At 43.0% G+C, this 20,321-nt stretch overlaps 1 protein-coding gene across 2 annotated transcripts in view; it reads right to left on the reverse strand.

Moving 5' to 3' along the window:
- reln (reelin) overlaps positions 1 to 20,321 on the reverse strand; it is a 110,522-nt gene that overhangs the window by 77,685 nt on the left and 12,516 nt on the right. For both annotated transcript variants that reach the window (XM_061823378.1, XM_061823379.1), the window contains exon 2: positions 11,635 to 11,742. In XM_061823378.1, the coding sequence (XP_061679362.1) occupies positions 11,635 to 11,742 (108 nt within the window). The remainder of the gene's footprint in view (positions 1 to 11,634; positions 11,743 to 20,321) is intronic.

The raw sequence follows: 20,321 nt of genomic DNA on the forward strand, positions 1-20,321 counted from the left end.
TCTCCGTCCCTCCACACGTCCATCCATCAGTGACAGCCATGAGCCTTTTGCAGATGTGTGTCACTGTGGCTTGGCAGGCACACATTACAGGAGCTTTACCGGCAGGCGCCAAGGCTAATTTGATTTTTAATTCAACGCGACTCCTTGACTGATAGTTTGAGTCGGGGATTAATTAATCTGATTTGACTTGTGCTAATTTCTAGCTCCCACGCCCATGCACTGCGAGACAGCAAATAAACAAACTGGTGAGGCTGCGCTCTCGCGGGCTGTGTCCTGACACACATGTTGGGAAAAAACAAGACCTACAGCGACAGGTGGAAAGCCCAGGGAAGCAAAGTATGTTGCCCTTGCTTCGCAGCATGCATTTGACATGTTACTTGGTTTTATGTTTGATTAATTGTGAATATGGACCAGGTTCGGAGCTGAGAGGCGGCAGACTCATCATGACAACAGCCTGGCTCTTAAGGAAGGCGAAAAACAAAAAGGTGAATGACTATTTTCACTTCCGAAATGTGGGTCAGATTGAATATGGCTGAGTTGCTCACTCATAACTTGTGTACGAGGACAAGACGGTTCTTTGAAGATGAAAAAGAGTGGAGGAAGAAATTTGTCGAAATACTACATGCACTCCTCGTCTCGCAACGGCCGAAAGTACTTCAAGTGTTTTAACACTCCCTGAAGGAGAACTTTAAATATGAATAGAGCACAGAGGCAGAGAAGGCTTTGGAAAATCACTTTTCTTGCATTTGCACACCAAGTTCACAGCTGCCCACTCACTTTGCAAGGTGGATGTGGAGGTATGGAACGTGACGCCACAGAAGACACACTTCAAAGTCAACTTGCCTTTTGTGCTGAAACTGACGCAAACCCACTAGTGTGCACAGAAATACGCCAAACTGAGTCTCTGAGTCAAATGCCATCAATATTTCTACATCTCCTGGTTTCTGGCATAGAACCAATCACTGAGCATGGCAGAAAATAACTCAAGATCAAGGGAGACCGCACAGCCTACGCCAGCTGCTTTCCTCCAGGAAAAGAAAAAAATGAAATAGAATAGTAAAGGTTAGAAAATGGACACTGGAATACACAAACACACTTCTGCGAAATCTAACACGGTCAGTCCATCAGCTGACTTGTATGCATGCAGTAAACCCAGCTACGTTGAAAACATGCATCCATATTTAAAGGCTTATACTTGTTTGTGGTCAAGCAGGCAGGACCAAAGACAAACACGCAATGAGCGACTACTGTACCAGGGAAGGTAAAGCCGCAGGTCTGTCTCACCTGGGAGGAAAGACTTATTCTGATGGGTGGTATGGCCTTCACTAATGCACTGGTCTTGGACTTTGTTCTTGATATAGCTTGAATAAATAATGGAATCTGTTCTCCCTTGAATTCTTTGAAGGTGGGCTTGCTTTTAACTTGCAGGAAGGGGAACTTCGCATATGGGCGGGCTCGACTTTTGGTGCATCATCACCGGAGCGTCCTTGGGGTTAAGGAAAGAAACCAAATGTTTAGCCACCTGTTATCAGTCTCTTGTCATTGCGGAGGAGACAGAGAGGAGACTCAATGGGGCTGGGGCAGAAATGCAGTATGAATTCCAACAAACTGTCCCAGTCAATCTACGCTCCCAGGTTTGTGCCTCGGAGAGCACAAATAACCTCTGCTCCTGACAACTCATTTCATTTTCTACACTAATTAATCCATCATGAGGAAACGCGCGCCTCGGAACGTCACAACCCTGAGCGGGGCAGGAGTAATGGCAAAGATAAGTCATCGTCATCATTATTAACATCCTCACCACCTCTGCTGCTGCTTCTGCCAGCAACAACTTGCAAGTCTTCTCTTCCACTCTGAGTGACGCATCAACAGTTTGGGACTCTAAAGAGTTCCGAACGTGTGTCGGCATTCAAGGTTATTGCAGTGAAGGATGTCAGCGCAGATGTGTGCATCCTGAATGCGAGGACGTGTTGTGGAATGAATAGATAAATCAGAGTGCGGGTGTGCCCGTGGTGGTGAGAGCCTCTGGGTGTGTGTATCTACTACATGGTGTGTGTGTATGAAGAAGTGTAAGTGGCGCAGTCAGGGAGCTGTCAGCAGAGAACCGGGAAGCAGCCTGATCACAGGAATGCAACGTGTTTGAAGTCTCCCAGGGACTGACAGTTTCTCTCCCCCATGGAAAGGCCTTTGCTCGCCCCTTCTCCTCGCCCTGCACCACCCTTTCACTATCGTGTTCCTCAGGGAGCGAGATGATGAAAGGTGTATTAGTAGGGGTGGTATGTTGGGGATGAGGAAACACACTTGCACTCTCTGGGGCCTCTTGGAGACACGTGTGAGAATAGCTTAAGGCTGCAAAAACAAGGCCTTGTTCACCACTGTGAGTGTGTTTGCATAAACAGCAACATGATGAGCTGTCATCGGTCATCAACTGACATTCACTCGGACTCGGTGGTGGGAGAGCGAAGACAGCTGAACTTCTGCCGCAAGATGGTGACGGTAGAATTTAAATCGTGATTGTATATACAGTCAATCCCCAGTATATTACAGTTCATCTTTCACACATTTCCTATAGCACAGATTTTTAAGACATTGTTTTCTGGGGGATTTTACAGGATACCGGACAGGTCCAAATTTAGAGTTCTGTGCTTTAAAGGCCAAGTGTCATCCCTTTAAACATTCTAAAATAGATATTGTAATGAAAAATACAAATAGCATTATTCATTTCAATGTCTATACGAAAAAATAAATGTGAGCGGAGAGCGCGTCACCCATGCGCAAAGTTGCAGAAGTGTCATTCTACGGTATCCAAGTAGTCGCCATATTCGCTTCATCCTCCGTCCGTGACGTCACCTGGACATTCACCAATGAAAACACGCGGTGCACCCTAACTATGGGAGACAAACGCGCCACATCTGACACGGAAGCTCTTTTTGAAAAGGAGAACACCACACAACCGAGTGAAGTTACCGGGGCAATATTACACTATTGTTTGGAGCCCTCAGGGCGATATTACACTATTGTTTCGAGCCATATTCAGATGATATGCGATCACAGCCAAACCGCATCCCCGTCCGATCCACTTCCGCGGCGGAGATGAGCCACCGCGGCTCATCGCAGCCGGCCGGTGTGGCGTATGACGGAGTCGAGGGGTGCTGCTTTAGGCGGTTGTTCATAGCCGCCGCAGTAGGGATCGCAACCGGTTGCAAATAACCGGTTATAACCTTTTTTCGTTATTTTTAAACCGAAACCGTAATCGGACTTTCGAAATCGGTTAAAATTTCCAATCATTTCTTCCGGTTCCGGTACTCCACATTGCGCTATTTTTTCAATATCATTTCCACTTTCTTCAAGTTTCGCTGTTTGAGTAAAGTTGGACTCAAAAGAACATTCAGTTAAATCAAAGAAACATCAAACAAGGCATCGAGGAAATGCTCCAAAGTATGGGAGTACTTTACAAGAAGAGAAAAAGGAGTCGGAGGCGGAGTGTCGGACACAGGAACAAAACTTGTTTTATTGGCAGACATCAAAACACTACTCACATAACTCTGTGAACAACAACAAAAACGGTCCGTGCGGAACCCCGCACCCCAACTAACCAACGAATTATGGAAACACCACCGGTTAATCGTTTTTTTGTTATGAAAGTAAGCGTTTTTTTGCCATCCCTAAGCCGCAGTATGAGAAGAATACCATCAAGTCGGGGTGCTTTACTGAGCGCACGCGGCTGAGTGAGGCATTCTAGGCTGGCTTCTTCAGAGCTGTCCCTGTCTGCAAAGCCCGACACGCAGTCTTCGCAGAAGACGTGAACGCCGAAAGCGGCGCCTCAGCCGGTGTGGCCGATTTTCAGCCCCGTGGTGGCATATAATGGAGCCGAGCCGTGCTGCTTTTAGGGGGATGTTCATAGCCGCCGCAGTACTCGATGAACACCGTTGAGCCGGGGCGCATTACTGCGCGCATGCGGCTGAGTGAGGCATTCTTGGCTGGGTTCTTCAGATTCGCCGGTGTCCGTGCAGCAGCCCGATGCCGTCCGACGAGCACATCGACATATTTTGTACGCGGATTTTTTGTTACATTATGAGAGACCGATTACGTGGTCCACCCCAAACTATTATTTTTTTTTTAGTAGCTGTATACACACCTACCTGTTATGTGGAACCTACGAAGCTCTCGTCGTCTGCACCCGTGCAATCCATTTTTCACAACAAACGGGGTCTCTTGCAAACTTATGAAGGGTAAATCCATTCTCCCAAGTGGTCAAGCAATGTCGGAGGTAAAACTAATGGAAACAAACGAGTCCACTTGGGGGCGCCGCTGTCCTTTATGTCACATCCTGCTTCCTCTCGAAAACAAATCCCTCGAGAGGATTTTCATGGTGGGAGTTACAAAAAGCTGTATATGTCAAAATCATGTTTTGTGGTGAAAAAAATACATGGGCCCACATTGGCTGACGTTTTTTCATTCATAACATACTAAAAATCATCCATTTCATGACAATAGCCCTTTAAGTCTAATATCAAGTTTTACTGCAATATGCTAGGCAACACTGAGTACATGCACCATAAATAAAAGCAAAAACAAGTCCTCTACTATACTAAACTACCACACATTCCCTGTGTGCCGCTCTATGTGTGCTAAATTAGCAATTGTTCAAAGGTTTATAATTCCAATAACACCTTTGATCATTTCCATTAAACAGTTTACTCTTTCACATTAAATGTTGGCACTTGGTGGACTTTCTGTCACTTTCTGTTGGGTTTTTGAAGGCCAGCGAGGCAAAGCAAAAGGAGGAACCAAATGAATGGAAGCAGGGGGTGAAGGTAGGGGTCAAGGAGTCGCAAAAATGATATTTAATTTCCGTAAAAGGCAAACTAAACCAAGTCCTATAACTGATAACTAAAGAAACACTTAAATAAACCTAAAACTGGAAACCAAAAATGACTGGTGACTAAAGCGTGGCACAGAACGTGACAATGACACCCAAAGATGACAATGAACAAACAAGAAGTGAAAGAAACCAAAGAGGTAAATACAAACAGATTGACCAGACTACGAAGAACACCTGGACACCTGGAGCTGATTGGCACAAGGTAGACGTTTGACGAGAACTGGTGGATCCAAACAACTGAGCACATCAGACATAAAAAACATGAAACACAGGAGAACATTTAACAAAACCAAACACAACACAAACCAAAACACCAAGACACCTTCATTCAGCGATATTTTGGTGGTTAAGCATGCAATGTTTAATTCAGTTTTAAACATCTGTTTTCTGTAAAATTCAACTCAGAGTGGCAAAAACCTCGAAGCAAACAAACTTTGCCTCCCATTCGAAAATACGTGAGTGAGTCCAATAACCATTTCCTGACAAAATAACTGCTGAGGAATATTTACATAAGTATGTTTTAATACGCTTGTTTGTTAATGATCTGAAATGTAAATATCACTATAATCAGTAATCAATGCCACTAATACTAGGTATACGTTTCTTTGCGTGTTTTCATGTAGAATGATTGGAGGTTGATCTCACATACAGACTAACTGCCACCTCCTCCAGAGGTCTAGGTGCAGCCAAAAATTCATCTGGAATAATGCTCTGTGTTAGCAGCAGGCCATACGTCATGAGGACAGACAGGGGTCTAGATGTCCCTGTCACTAAGCTGTCCTTTTGTCAATCAGCCAGTTCCATCATACCGAGATGAGGACTGGCCATCCCTAGCTAAGGAGAGCAGAGCCACAAACACATACATATATGCAAATTAACGAGGAAATAAACATCACCCTGTGACTGAGCTATCCATCAATGACCGTGTTCTCAGAAGCTTAGCATCGGCGCGGCAACACCAATCAGCCACCCTGAAACCGGCTGTGATGGAACGCCATCCAATTATGCCTCGGTCCCCTTCCTTCCTTGCCCTCCTCACACACGCTTCCTATTATTACTCGCCATTTGCCACTTTTCATGCACACGTTGTCCAAAACCCCCGTCTTGCTTTGGACTCATTGCCTTTCCTTTAATCTCAGCACTTTGCTTGTCTTCTCTTCTCATCAATTTCAGGCCATTCTCCACGAAAGACTTTTGTTCAACCCCATAATTTTAATGTTGAGCAAGACATTTGGAAGGCATATGCAGTCTTTTTTTTTAATGTGAGAGAAAACATTTAGCCATTAGAGCAGCAATTGAACCATGACACATTTTTTTTACCATCAAGGTTCATGCCTCTTGAGACTAATGACCTCTTCGTTGCAGTGTGACACTACATCTAACTGTTGTTGTGTAAAATCTAGATAAAGTACAGAAACCCATGACATAACAATTTGCTGTTGTCCTTAATAAAAATCCCCAGAGGATAACAGTATGAAGACTGCATTATTTCCTTTCAGGAAAGCCAAAAAAATGGAATGGAAACAAAAAGTTCTAAATGGAATAAATACGTCAAAGGAGTAAAAACATGAGGCAGTCGGAATTCAGGCCACACTGAAGTTGTCTCCGCTACACAATACAACAGACCAAAATGAACTTCTTTCCACACTAACCCACATAACAAGTGCATGTGAGTGCAAGATGCCCAAAATACCACACTGTAACCATGGCACAGTGATACAGTTCCTCTGTCAACTTTATGTGGTGGTATATTTAAAAAAAAAGTCATTCTACACTCCTTCTTTCTTAAGCATGTCTGGCTTCTCCACAAACAACGTTTTAATCGCCAGCTTGACTGATTCCACACTCGTCATGGCTGAGTAATAAGACCAGTTCTGTGGTGAGCCACCCAGCAGCTTGTGGTGAATCTCTTGGCTCTAAGCAGCAAATGTGACATTGTTCACATTACCCTGACTAACAGCCCAATTGCTCCATTGAGCTAATTTGACAATGAGTGGGTGTTGAGTTCTGATGATGCAGTAATGATGCTGCATAGATACACGATGAAGCCCCCCACCCAGAGTCAAAAGACAATAAATGTTCCCTTCCCTGTCACAATGCTCTGGCATCTGAATGTTTCTTTCTACTATTCGATGTGATAGACCCCCACCACCCACCAATAAAACACACACAGAAAAAGAGAAGTGCAAACTGCTGTGCTGGTTTTAGGAGTTTGAGTATGAGTGACACAGCAAACTGAGGAATGATCTCTTGCAGGGCCATCTGACACCGACCACTAAATACAAACTTGCACACACACTTTCTTGTCTGTTTAAACATCCATCCTGCTTGCCTTGTTTACCATGCAGCCTACACTGTCTGGACAATATTGGGTAGACTATAGCCTAGGTTAACTGAAGACCGTCACGTACCAATGGCGCACGGGCGGGCCTAAATGCAGGACTCCAACACGAGGACATGATGATCAGTGGGTAATATTATAAACGAAATTTGTGCATGACAACACAGTCCAAGAAGGCAGGATCCAAAACTCAAGAAACAATGTCCGATAACTATGAATCAACTAAAGAGCATAACCAAAAGCGTGACTGGACTATGATGGCGCAGTGGCGGAGTAACTCTGGATGTGGGAAAGCATACTCAGCGAGTCAGTGACAAAAGTCCAACTTAAATACATTGTCTACTCACAGTGCCTCATGTGACACAGCTCTGACCGGCGACAGGTGTTAGAGCCCCTCTTGGCCGTGGTCCAGCCTTGCTCATGACAAAGAGTCTAAATTGCTCGTAGATATGGTTTTGAGTGTGAATGGTTGTTTGTTTATATGTGCCCTACAATAAGTTGGCAACCGCCCTGCCTTTCGGCCGAAGATAATGAAGTCTGATCTGGCCTTAACAGATAGCCAATGAAAGAAATTAGGGACAGGGGCAATGTGAAATTTTGGGTGCAAATGAGTATTCAGACACCACCTTTTTTCACAAATTGTAGTTTATCTGTTGTGTCTAAAAGAAACATATGGATAAGGGTTTCTGTATCTGGGGTTGTTATCATTGAGCTATTTTGGCGATGATACATAGGTGGAAGAAGGCTGTTTTGGAAATGTCTTTAATGTGAGAAGTCAAGAGTGAAGTGATGAAGTGATGAAGAGATGACCAAGTTTTTAACTATTGCACTTTGTAGTAATGTTGGAGTTGTTGAGGGTTAGGTTGAGCTCTGCATAACAAGGGAGTTTGTTTTTTGGCCCAGTAACCAGCATCTCAGTTTTGTTGGGATTGCGTTTGAGGACATATTTCTAGTGATAGCATGCAAACAGTATTCAAGGTGAATGATTTGATGAATCATTTGTCAGTGGTCATCAGGAGTGAGGGATTTGAGTGTTGTCTGCATAATAGTCAAATTGAATACCATAGTGATGGAGGAAGGATCCTAGAGGAAGCATATACAGAGAAGAGTAGAGGGCCAAGTATTGACCCTTGTGTGATTTGGAGTTCCTGAGAGACACATGTTCTGTTTGATAGGGTGGAAGTGAACCCGGAGAATGGAGAATGGCCAATATTTTATTTAGTATTTTTTATTTTACGTAGATAAACACCATATATGCACTTTGTACATTTAAATGCACCTCTTGTATGGGATGTCACTGGATATTTTTTAGGGATATATCTGTCATGGCCATATCGGTGCCCTGGGTGGTGCGCAATCGGCAGAGGCGCACACCTGCGCCTCGTCTCTAGTAATTACGTCCCAGTTGTATAGAACCACACGTACGGTCTGGCCTTTGCCAGATCGTTGCTTCATGTCTCGCTCCCGCACTCTTGTAATCCCGTTCCTGATCTCCTAACCTGCCCACTGACCTGCCTCCTACACCTGACGTTCTTGTTACTGCTACTCCCGTTGACTGCCTACCTGATGCCCGTCACTGGACTGAATAAACACATTTCTCGGGCTGCCTCTACGTCTCCCGAGTCATGCATTTGGGTCCAACCCTGTGCTCTGGTCGTGACAATATCTAGTGCTCTGGTAAATGGATATAATTTATTTATTTTTACCATGTAATTTAAGGCCTTAAAAACAGATGGATATAGTACAATAAATGATGCCAGTGCAAAGATGCTTCATGTAGCTTCCTGCACCGATACATCTGTCAGCCACATGCACCCCCGCCAGTTACCTCTTGAGCAGCTGGACACATCCAGAGTGTGCATGTGCAGTTCGCTATTGAATTCTGTGTGCATATCCCTCGCATGCCTCCATTGAGAGGGATCAGAGCCACACCTTTCGGCGACACTAGGCACTCAAGACTCGGATTGTAAAATTCCCTCTTTGATTTGTGTGCCCCTCGGGCCCCTTGGATCCTTTAATACTTGTCACAACAACAATGCAAATCGTGATAGAACCATTCCACATCTTGCGTGTTTTAATCACTGGCTCTCTTACACACAGTTATGTCAACGGCATTTCTTTGAGTAAAGTAATGAAGCTTTGTTTATGGGAAAGCTGTATTTTGTTACAGAAGTGACACTCTGCCAAATTGAACACTGTTATATCCCCCCTCCATGAAATGATAGATTATAAATTTATAACAGACTTTTAGAAAACAGTTTTATACGCTGATGCCCAATGCCCATTACTGTGCACAGTGATTTTTTTTTTTTTTAAATCACTGTGTGAGCTACCTGTTTCACACATCTGAGAAAAAAATGGCCGGTGTGAAACGGGCATGTAAAAGTTAGCCTCTGGATTAAGTGAGACCACCAGGCATCGATTCTGGGCCAGTCGGTCTCTTCTCCAAGGGCTTCCTCATTGTTGGTTGGTCACTGCCACAAGAAATCCCCCCTGCCCACAAGGGCTCCATCTGTTCACATTTGACAGACTTTAAACATCTGCTTTGTTTGTTCAGAAATTGGGTCAAGGTGGGCTTCAATTGGCTGTGTAAATACAGTCATTTTCAGTAACAATACATTCAAAATAAAAACCCGCTGAATTTTCTTTATGAAAATCAATGCAATTTACTGAAATGTTCCACTATGATACTTTTCACACTTTTAATGAAAACATTTCTTAACTATCCCAAATGAAATTTCATGATTTGGAGTTTGGTTTCTGACGATGCTACTTGGATTTATCGATATGCTTTTTTGGTGGCACGGTAGCACAGTTGTAAAGTGTTGGTCTCACAATTCTGAGTACCTGGGTTCATACCCGGCCCTGCTTGTGTGGAGTTTGCATGTTCTTCCCGTGCCTGCGTGTGTTTTCTTCGGGCACTCCGGTTTCCTCGCACGTCCCAAAAACATGCAAAATTAATTGGAGACTCTAAATTGTCTCTTGTGAGTGTGACTGTTGTCTGTCTCCATGTGCGCTGCGATTGGCTGGCAACCAGTTCAGGGTGTACCCTGCCTCCTGCCTGTTGACAGCTGGGATAGGCTCCAGCACTTCTGCGACCCTTGTGAGGATAAGCAGCACAGAAAATGAATGAATGGTTTATATAAGATTTTTCTCCTATTGCTAAATACACCTTATCCATGAAAATAAAGACATGCATCTTAGCATATTAAGAGTTCCTTTGATTGGTTCTTTCACAAATGGTGTGACAGAGTCACTCAAGCTGTACTTACTTTTAATCCTACTGGAGGGAGCCACATTATGTTGTGGCAGTACACCAGAGGATTGTGTGGCCAAAAGTGTCAGGATGTGGCAGCCATTTTTATTAACATTAATAGCAGATAGCAAAACAAAAAAGACAAGCGTGCAACGGGTTTGATGAGTAGTTACGTAGTAGTTCCGATCGTTTATGCAGGTTTACCCTTACAGTGTGAAGGGAAAAATATGTGAATTGTAAAAGTAATATAGTTGCTATGAAATTGTTTATGCTTTACCGCTATGCATGACCCCACCCCCCACCCCCCATATTCTCAAAAGATCCCACACAGGACTCCCTGTGGGACACAGTAGAACGCCTTCTCTAAGTCCACAAAACACAGGTAGGTTGGGCGAACTCACATAAACCCTCTAGGAACCCTGTCGAGGGTGTGAAGCTGCTCCACTGTTCCATGTTCAGGATGAAAACCACACTGCATCCCCTGAATGTGAGATTTGACTTCCCAACAGACCCTCCTCTCCAGCTTCCCTGAATAGACCTTACCAGGGAGGCTGAGTGTGATGCCCCTCAGGCTAGAACAAACCCTCCCCTCACCCTTCTTAAAAATGGGGTCCTCCACCCCAGTTTGTCACTCCAAAGGTACAGTCTGCAATGTGCAGATGTCCAAATAAACATTCAAACTCGCAATCACACCTAACGGCAATTTAGAGTCTCCAATTAATGCATATTTTAGGGATGTGAGAGGAAGACCAACACAAATGCAGAGAACACATGAACTTCCCGCAGGAAGGCAAGAAATTCCAACCTTGAACATCAAAACTGTGAGACAGACCACGAGCACATCAGGCTTCTTTTCTTAAAAGTGCAGTCTTCTTGTTCAATGTTGAGCCTTTCTTCTCCCAGAAGACATAAAAATCATCCTGCATTCCTACTCTTCATCTATCAGAGCCTGTCAAAACGGGAGCAGGGAAGTGGTCTTCTATTCACTCTGGGAACGGATGTGGATTACTTCGCTGGGTCGTGTGCCCTTTGAAACATCATCGTTCCAGTTCTCAGGAAGGGTCTGCTCAGTTGGTCGTGCATTGAAGAGCTTTTGCTGGCCCTCACATCACTATTGAGGACGTCACACTGAGGGTAACATCTCAGACTTACCAAAGCCAAAAGCAGCCGGCGCGGGGATGGGAGCGGACTGGACGGGTGTGGAGGTGTAAAGGCCAGTCACCAACAGACCATCGAAGGACACACTGGTAGAGATGGTCACTGGGGAGAGAAGATTGTATTGTTTATTTTCATTTGACGTTCCAATTGTTAATTGATATCGAACGGATAATACACCGAGCCTCAGACTTTGTGAACTGATTACAGGTACAGATTAGAGATAATTAGACATGTGACATGCACATGTGAGGATGGCTAGTGTTCAGGTGGTTACTGATCACAACTTATGGATCCTGCTGCTAATGAGAAGACCTTAAAAAGATGACATTTCAAGTGAATAAAATAACCACCCTGCTTAGGTGTGGAAAATTAAATATGACAGATTACAAACTTGAATTTACAATTCCCCTAATGGCAGTACAGTAAAATTCCATTTTGATCGTAGATTCAATTCGTTTCCTTCAGTTCTTAAGGGGTCAAAATTTTTAAACCCTTTCATTTGGGAATAATATGGAATGGTTTGGAATTACATGGACTAGCTTGACATAATACAGTGCAATTATCAGTCAACAAAGAATTGTCACTTCACTGTGGCTTCTTAATTGGGGCTGCAAGAAGTCAGAATATCAATTTAAAAAAAAATCGATGTTCTCATAGGGATCCTTTTTGATAATTCGATTGTTTGCTTTTGCTGTGTCCGCATCTAAGAAACCAACACAGCTATGTTCACTTTGCACACCCAATAAAACTGTGTATGGGAAACACGGCATATGGGAGACACACAAAAACACCTTAAATTAAAAACGTGGGTTTCTTGAAACAAGGCCACATAAATGAATAATTTAAAAAAAAAATCCCTGGGCTTTGATCACAGCCTGACACCAACAACCATGATAAGCTAATTAGCTGTGACCCTGACAGTGGAGTTAGGTCTGTATTTATTTCAGGTCACCTCAAACAGCATCAGGTCAGAAATCTGCCAGAGGGCTATAATTCTGCAGTTGAAATCTACAGTTTACTACAAGTTATCTATTGATCCACCCTGCAAACAAAGACAATGAGTGATGGGACCACAGAGCCGGTAGATTCGCCTCTGGACGGCTTCCAGCCAGACAGAGCCGAACACTGGGGAGAAGTCTGGCCTCAAGAAGAACCTACTACCCCAAAATACACTTTACGCAAGATGTAGTGAAAAAATAACCTGCAGTCGGGTGTGATCGACCCTGGAATTCCCCTCTGCATTTCGGGGAATCCAGTGACACCGCGGTGCTGATATTGTTTTTGTTATTAAATGGCAGCATGTAAGTTTGGTTTCTGCACTTCTTCTTGTGGGGCTCGCTGTGTTTTCATGTGGGATCTTTGGCTGAGCAGACTGTGTGGCCCAGTCTCAGACCCTGCCTGCCTGTCTGGGTGTTTGGGTGACTCCATTAAGTCTTATGACACACGCAAGGCGCCTGCCTAATGTTTGTGTTAGTGTGTCTGGATGAGCGTGTCCTGTTTTTGTGCATAGTTTATGCACTATGACCTCTTTTAAGGTTATAATTTACCTCATTGTTTCTTTTTTGACACCAATCTTGAATCTTTCTTACACTTGTAATATCTCAAAGCTCTCCCTACTAACTTAAAATGAAGACCACAAAGACAGGTATGCCATGTATTTTGCTTGCCAACAGCAGCATTATGTACAGTATATTATACCTCAAACACCACTATAAATGAGGGAAAACTGTTTTCTAATTCATATGAGCAATTTCACTGTTTACACTGTGAATGCATGTTTTGTTTTGGGGTGTGTTTTGGTGCTATTTTTGCTTCCCGAAATACATTATCTATTCAACAGATGCAATCCAATGTGCACTGAGACACATGGGGAGTGTTTACATTGCATTCATTGATCCAAGGCCATGTTATGTTGTATTCAATGGAGTGGTGGAATAGATTTAATGCACTATGTCAGCCCTGGTTTCACCAGCCTCCGTACACACAATTCGTTTAGCTCCATATTTCCATTGACCTGCATCTTCAAGGTTACACATACTCCATTATTCTCCATAGACACGTGCACTGAGTGCTATTCACACACATACAAAGGATCCGCCTGCAGTTTCTCTTCATTTCCCGTTTCAGAAATCATGCCACCACCACCCCCCCCCAAAAAAAAAAAAACTCCCTTCTGCACTTTCCCTCTTTAGAGACAACCAGCTCCGTTTGATGTGGAGGCATAAGGGCAGTTGGGAGCACAAGATTATGGATTCAGGCAACAAAACGAGAGTGGGGGCAAAAGGTATGAAAAGATGGTGATGGCTGTGCAGCGCGAAGCAAGCTGATCAATACAAATGCAAGAACTAAATTATTTACACATACCCTCATCAACACTCATGTCACACTTGCAGCCGATCAAATGAGCCGATCTGATCAAATCCAATTACTTGTGGGGGTACTATTCATTCACACGCGCGCACACACAAATTTTCAGGTGTAGACTGACAGGCTTTGATGGTTGATTTTCTCATTCTCATCCATATTTTTATTTTTGACTACAGCTCACTTGGCCAAAGGGAATGAGGAGCCATAATGGAGGAATGGCAGCCAACACTCTCATACAACAAAGAGGCAAGCTGTGTGGGTGTGCGTGTGTGTGCGTCTGCGTGCGTGTGCGTGCATGTGCATGTGCATGTGTGTGCATGCGTTTGTGACCATTCATTCCTTACATTCTTAGTTTAGTGGGTAGAATAGCCACGTATTTACTCACGTAAGAATAAAGTAATTTTAGAAAAATAAGACACAAATACAAGTTAAAGGTATACCTCCAAAAATTTATTTAAAACAGTAAAAACAGACTTTACTTACGTCCATTTGTTTTACGTTTTTTTTTTTTATTATTTTACATTTGAACTCACTGTAAAATCTTCTTTTCCTTTCGGCTTGTTCAATCCTGGCCCTCCCTGTGTGGAGTTCGCATGTTCTCCCCGTGCCTGCGTGGGTTTTCTCCGGGCACTCCAGTTTCCAGACATATCCCGAAAACATGCAACATTAATTGGACACCCTAAATTGCCCCTAGGTGTGATTGTGAGTGCAGCTGTTTGTCTCCATGTGCCCTGCAATTGGCTGGCGACCAGTTCAGGGTGTACCCTGCCTCTCGCCCATTAACAGCTGTCATAGGCTGCAGCACTCCCGTAAGAAAATGGATGGATGGATGGATAAATATGTATTTAGTGTCACAACTAATCAAGTATTCATAAACTTATGAGTAATTTTTCATTGCTTTACATTTTTACAAAATAACATACTTTAAATCATAGGACCTGTAAAGTGAAATCCCAGTAGTTGTACGTAAATGGCATTATGACCCAACTTTGAGTTATCTTACTTTTGCAAGTAGTCTAAGGCCCCGCCTAGTCCCACCTTGTCCTGCCTCTATTAGTCATGGTAATAAAATCCTATTGTCCTTTGAGAGAACCGGAAAGGTAAACAACGTGAAGACAGAACCCCCCACACCTCCATCCGCTCTCTCCAATTTCTTTATTATTCTAGATTATTGACCATAGAATGTCAAAGACTCATCAAACTACCTGGGAGCTGTTTCAAATTGGGGAAAAAAGTCTCTTTTAATGTAAAATTATTACAATTATAAAGACACTTGCTGGCATTATAATATCACATTCCAGTATTATTTTGTGTTTGAACAGTGCAGAGAGCAGAACCAGTGGCCTTAAACCAGCATGTAATATTAACGTTGGAATGGAGTATGCCTCATTACAGACACAAACAACCACGCTGGTGCTCAAGTATTGATGGGACTTGAGATTTCTCCAACAGCACCACGAGTAATGTTATGGCAGAAAACATCAGCCAGCGTATCATCAAAAGGTTCAGAGAATCTGGACAAATCCCTGCATGTAAGTGGCAAGGCCAAAAAAACAACATTGAATGCCTGTGACCTTTGATCCTTCAGGCAGCACTGGATTGAAAGAAAACATCAACATGTTAAGGATATCACCACAATGGCTCAGGAACACTTCAGAAAACTAGTGCCAGTAAATACAGATCGGCGCTACATGCGTAAGTGGAACTTAAAACTGGACTATGCAAAGTAAGACATTTATCAACGACACCCAAAAATGCAGTAGGCTTTTCTGGGCCCGAGCTCTTGGGATGAAGTGATGCAAAATTGGAAAAGTGTTCTGTGGTCCGAGTCCACATTTCAAATCGTTTTGGGAAATTGTGGAGGTCGTGTCCTGTGGGCCAAAGAGGAAAAGAACCATCTGAACTGTTATGGACGAAAATTTGAAAAGCCAGCATCTGTGATGGTATGGGGCTATGTTAGTCCCAATGGCATGGGTAATTTGCACATCTGTGAAGGTGCCATTAATGCTAAAATGTACATACAGGTTTTAGAGAAACAGATGCTGCCATCCTAACCCTAAGACAATGCAAAACCACTTTCGTCATGTCTTAAAACAGCGTGGCATCATAGTAAAAGAGTACGGTACCAGCCTGGCCTCCCGGCAGTCCAGACCTGTCTCCTATTCAAAATGTGTGGCGCAATATGAAGTTCAAAATATGACAATGGAGACCCCCGACTGTTGAACAGCTGAAGCTGTTCAGCAAACAAAATGGGAAAAAATTCCAGCGACAAAGCTTGAACAATTAGTGTCCTCAGTTGCAAAATTTTTATTGGATGTTGCTAAAAGAAAAGCTGATGTAAGAGAATGACAAACATGACCTGCCCCAGCTTTTTTTGAAGGTATTGCAGTCATAAAGTTCCAAGTTAATGATTATTTGGTAAAAAGAATAAAGTTTATCAGTTTGAACATTACATATCTTGTGTTTGTAGTGTATTCAATTAAATATTGGTTGAATATGATTTGTAAATCATTGTATTTCTTGTTTTTGTTTAACTTATTTGCAATTGTGTTATTAATTAACAAACAATTTCCATAATTGTTATTCTTGCTCATATTGGCCAAGATGGAGCAGATCAGTTTGAAAAAAAAAAAAAAAAAAAACAAGCATAACGTTACTTCAGATGCAAAATGGTACAGTAGTAGGTTTGTGAAAATTGCTTTGAAAAGAGTAATGGGTAAAATATTACACATTCCAGCTCATCCCTAAGAGTTTTGTTTTGGAATCCACTAATGAATGCACCAGAGCATACAAAGAGGGTTTTACTTATGTGAATGGATCACTGTATGCTGGGTAAGGAAGCATTTATATATTTATTTATTTATGCTAAATAGTGCCCTCTAGCAAGTTAAAACAACAATAATATCTCCTGATGCTGTTGAAAAGCTCGCTGGCATGATCCCATTCTTAGAAATAATCATGGAGTAGGCTTGAGTGGCACTGGAAAATAAGAAAAACTGATTATGTTTCAAACTTGCCCGCTTCGAATGAAGTCCTCTCAGCATCATTGGCGAGGTCTGAATGGTTCCTTTTTTTAATACTCTTGTGCACAAACACACCTACTTTCATAAGCTTCACCGCAGACGCCACGCTAAAGATTCTCCAAGCGCAATGTAGAGCAAGCCCCATAGCAGCCCAAATATTGTTGGACGGAAAAACCACACACACACACACACACACACACACACAAAACAAAAGCGAGGAGAACACCCTTTTCGTTTCCAAATGAATGGCGCTTTTCTTGGCAACATTTTAGATAAAGATAGCTGACCATCTGACCCATATCCCACAGGCAGACATACACGTGCCCAGAGAGGACCCGGAAATGAAGAACCGGCCGTAGGGAAGCTACAATTCCATCTGTTTGGGTGGCCATGACAGCAGGGTCAGGGTGCCACTTCGCTGCAAGAATCCTGAAATTCTTCAAACTGTCAGTTTATCAGTACAGTACTGTCACTGAAGTGGTAGGATGCAAAACTGTTGTCTTCAGCAAATTCAGTAAAATGCAGAATTATTACTAAGTATGGAGGTATCTGTTACAGTATCAAGGCATCATGTGGGAAATGAGTCGCTGCACATGTATGTGTCATGCCGTGTTCCAGTAAGGTCTAAGAAGAATCATTCCATTGCGTAACCTTCTGGCACCACCGTGGCCTGCTGGCACTGCCATCTGCTGCGAGACACTCGATCAAAGCCAACCTATTGAACACCGAGCTTCTACAGGTCTTAATGATACCATATCCCGCTCCCTATGCAAAAGGTTCGACACAAGTTATCCCAGAGGACCAGTTTTACAGGCGCTTTTACGAATGCTGCCAGGCATTGTAATGTCGAGTCGTGGCATCAGACTGTATCTCTATCGAGGTTCTTGTTTCCCTTAGTTTGGCTTCAGCCCTGCAACAGCCATGAAGAGAAAGGCGTGCGGTTCAGTCCTAAGCATCCTGTTCTTCACACATAATCTGTGTCGCCATCACACTTCATTGTGCTACAATGCAAATGCATGTGTCTGTCTGCATTCGTATAAGGCTGTAAATCAAATTCTCCATCCAGAATGTGAAAGTGTTTTCAGATTTTTCTGATAAAAACACTTGTAGGACACAGAGCTAGTATTTGTTATAATCATTTCTATTTTATAGGGTAATATTCATGAAAATGTACTTTTTATTTGCCCGTAAAAATAGTTGAGTCTCTGGTGTGCCGACTCTCTCATCAAATGTGACATTGTACAACCAAGTAAATCATTTGTCAGCCACGTATTTCTGAAAATATTTCCGTGGACAAGACATTCTGCAAATTTTGCCAGGTGTGATTTAACAGAGCCGGAAATTTACATAATACCTCCCCGAAACATTTCTATACCTATGACTTGCCATCTAAAATGGACAAAGATCGGCAACTTTCAAGCTACGACTGGGCTACACTGCCTGAAAGACGACATATGTCACAACCAAAAGTCAAGCAGAGATGAATGAATTTTGTTATCGAAGATTAGAATTAGCTTCGACTATGTGCTCGGAATGTGACATGTCCGCTATGTGGAGCCACACCAAAATTGAGACCTGCATGACCAGCCATTCCTCGAGCGTAACTGTTTATGGGCCCTCGTTCTAATTAATCACATTTTGGAGAAGTGGTGTGGTAGCGGCTCGCCTCATTCTATTCCTTAGCTCCACTTTGATCCCTCTACTCTCCATCCATGATGGTCAGTTTAGGGGGAGTGAAAACATTTGATTCCTGCGTCGACAATTAAAATAATCTGTTTGGTGTCATTCTTGATCCATGGGGAATTTTGACTAAAGCATTCCACAGACATGTTATCAACATACCAAAACTGTTTTAAATAGAAGGAAATACTAAATATTTGACATGAGAATCAGGGCTGAGGACCGGTAATACCGAAAGGCAACAAGACATCAGAGACTTGAAGCTGTAATATCCGGCACAAAAAATGAAAAATAATCTGTATAGTATTCGGCAAAAAAGAAAAAAGCAGCATTAGTGGTTGTTAAAAATATGAAATTGGATTAGGGTTCAGGAACGCCATGATTTGTTCCCCCTGTCGCTTGGTGACTGCCAGGACTGGAGAGTGAGCTGTCCTTATGATTAACACCATGTGTTGTGCAGACCAAGACACAGCTTCAGATTTCCACACTTGACAAGCACGCTTCAGTTGCAAGAGCAAAAATGAGCTTCTTAAATATTAGAAAAAAGCTACATCGCGATGAGAGACACATTCGTCAGGAAACAAATAATCCAAAATGTAAACATAGAGGCTTTTACTGTATTACTAGAGGCAAGACAAAATCTCAAGGAATGTACAAACACAGTAACAAATTGGCTTAAGGGACAAAACCATGGCCCTGTACAAATTCTGTGGAAATACAGATTTCAGTACAAATGAAGAAATACCACACACTAAAAAAAAGATTCAAACTGGAATAACCCTGTCTTGAGTGAAAACCTCTGCCAAAGTGGGATCATCCTTGATTGGATGAGCACCAAATTGTACGTTGATTGCTAATTTGCATCAAGATCAGAGATATTTACTTCTTTTCTCCTTGACTAAGTGTGGACCCCTCTCTTCCCCCAAATTTGGTGAAATCGGTCTATTCCTTTTAATGTAATTTTTGATTGTGCACACAAACGAATACAGTTTCATTACCTCAACAGTGACTACCTCAAAAATCAATGAAAAACTGAAAAATGTGTCATGCAAGCGGTCCTTTATCCAATCTGAGCCGCTTGTGTGGGAACTGTGCTGATGGGAAACATGAAGGAGATAATGCGGACCAAGCTGTCAATCGTAGAATCTCGTACACACTCTCCCACACCGAGGTGCTAAAACTGCAAGGTCCCACTTGACGACGGTAAACAACTTGACCTCCTTTCCTTCTTTCCAACAGCCGGACTTTCGCCAACCTCCCGTTACCACAGCGTTACCACACAACTTAGCGAGCCGTGACCACGCAACTTCTGACAGTGAGGAGTTGGCGAACTGAACGGGAAACTGGATGGCTCTGCTCCAGTTTTAGGAAGGGACAATACCCTTTTGATAATTCGACACAAAGAAAGTAAAGTTTTATTTTAGACTTAGACCAGGTGTCGGGAACCTATGGCTTGCGAGCCTCTTTTGGTGGTTGCATATGGCTCGTGGGAGCCCTCATCACGAGATACTGTATGTGATTTCTGTCGTGCATAGAAAGTTTGTCCTGGTGGAGTTGCTGTAGTTTGGTGTGGGAGGCAACGCAAATGACACAGCGACAGTTTGTCCTAGT

Source organism: Syngnathoides biaculeatus, chromosome 6 (genome assembly GCF_019802595.1).
Source record: "Syngnathoides biaculeatus isolate LvHL_M chromosome 6, ASM1980259v1, whole genome shotgun sequence".
Taxonomy (NCBI): Eukaryota; Metazoa; Chordata; class Actinopteri; order Syngnathiformes; family Syngnathidae; genus Syngnathoides; species Syngnathoides biaculeatus.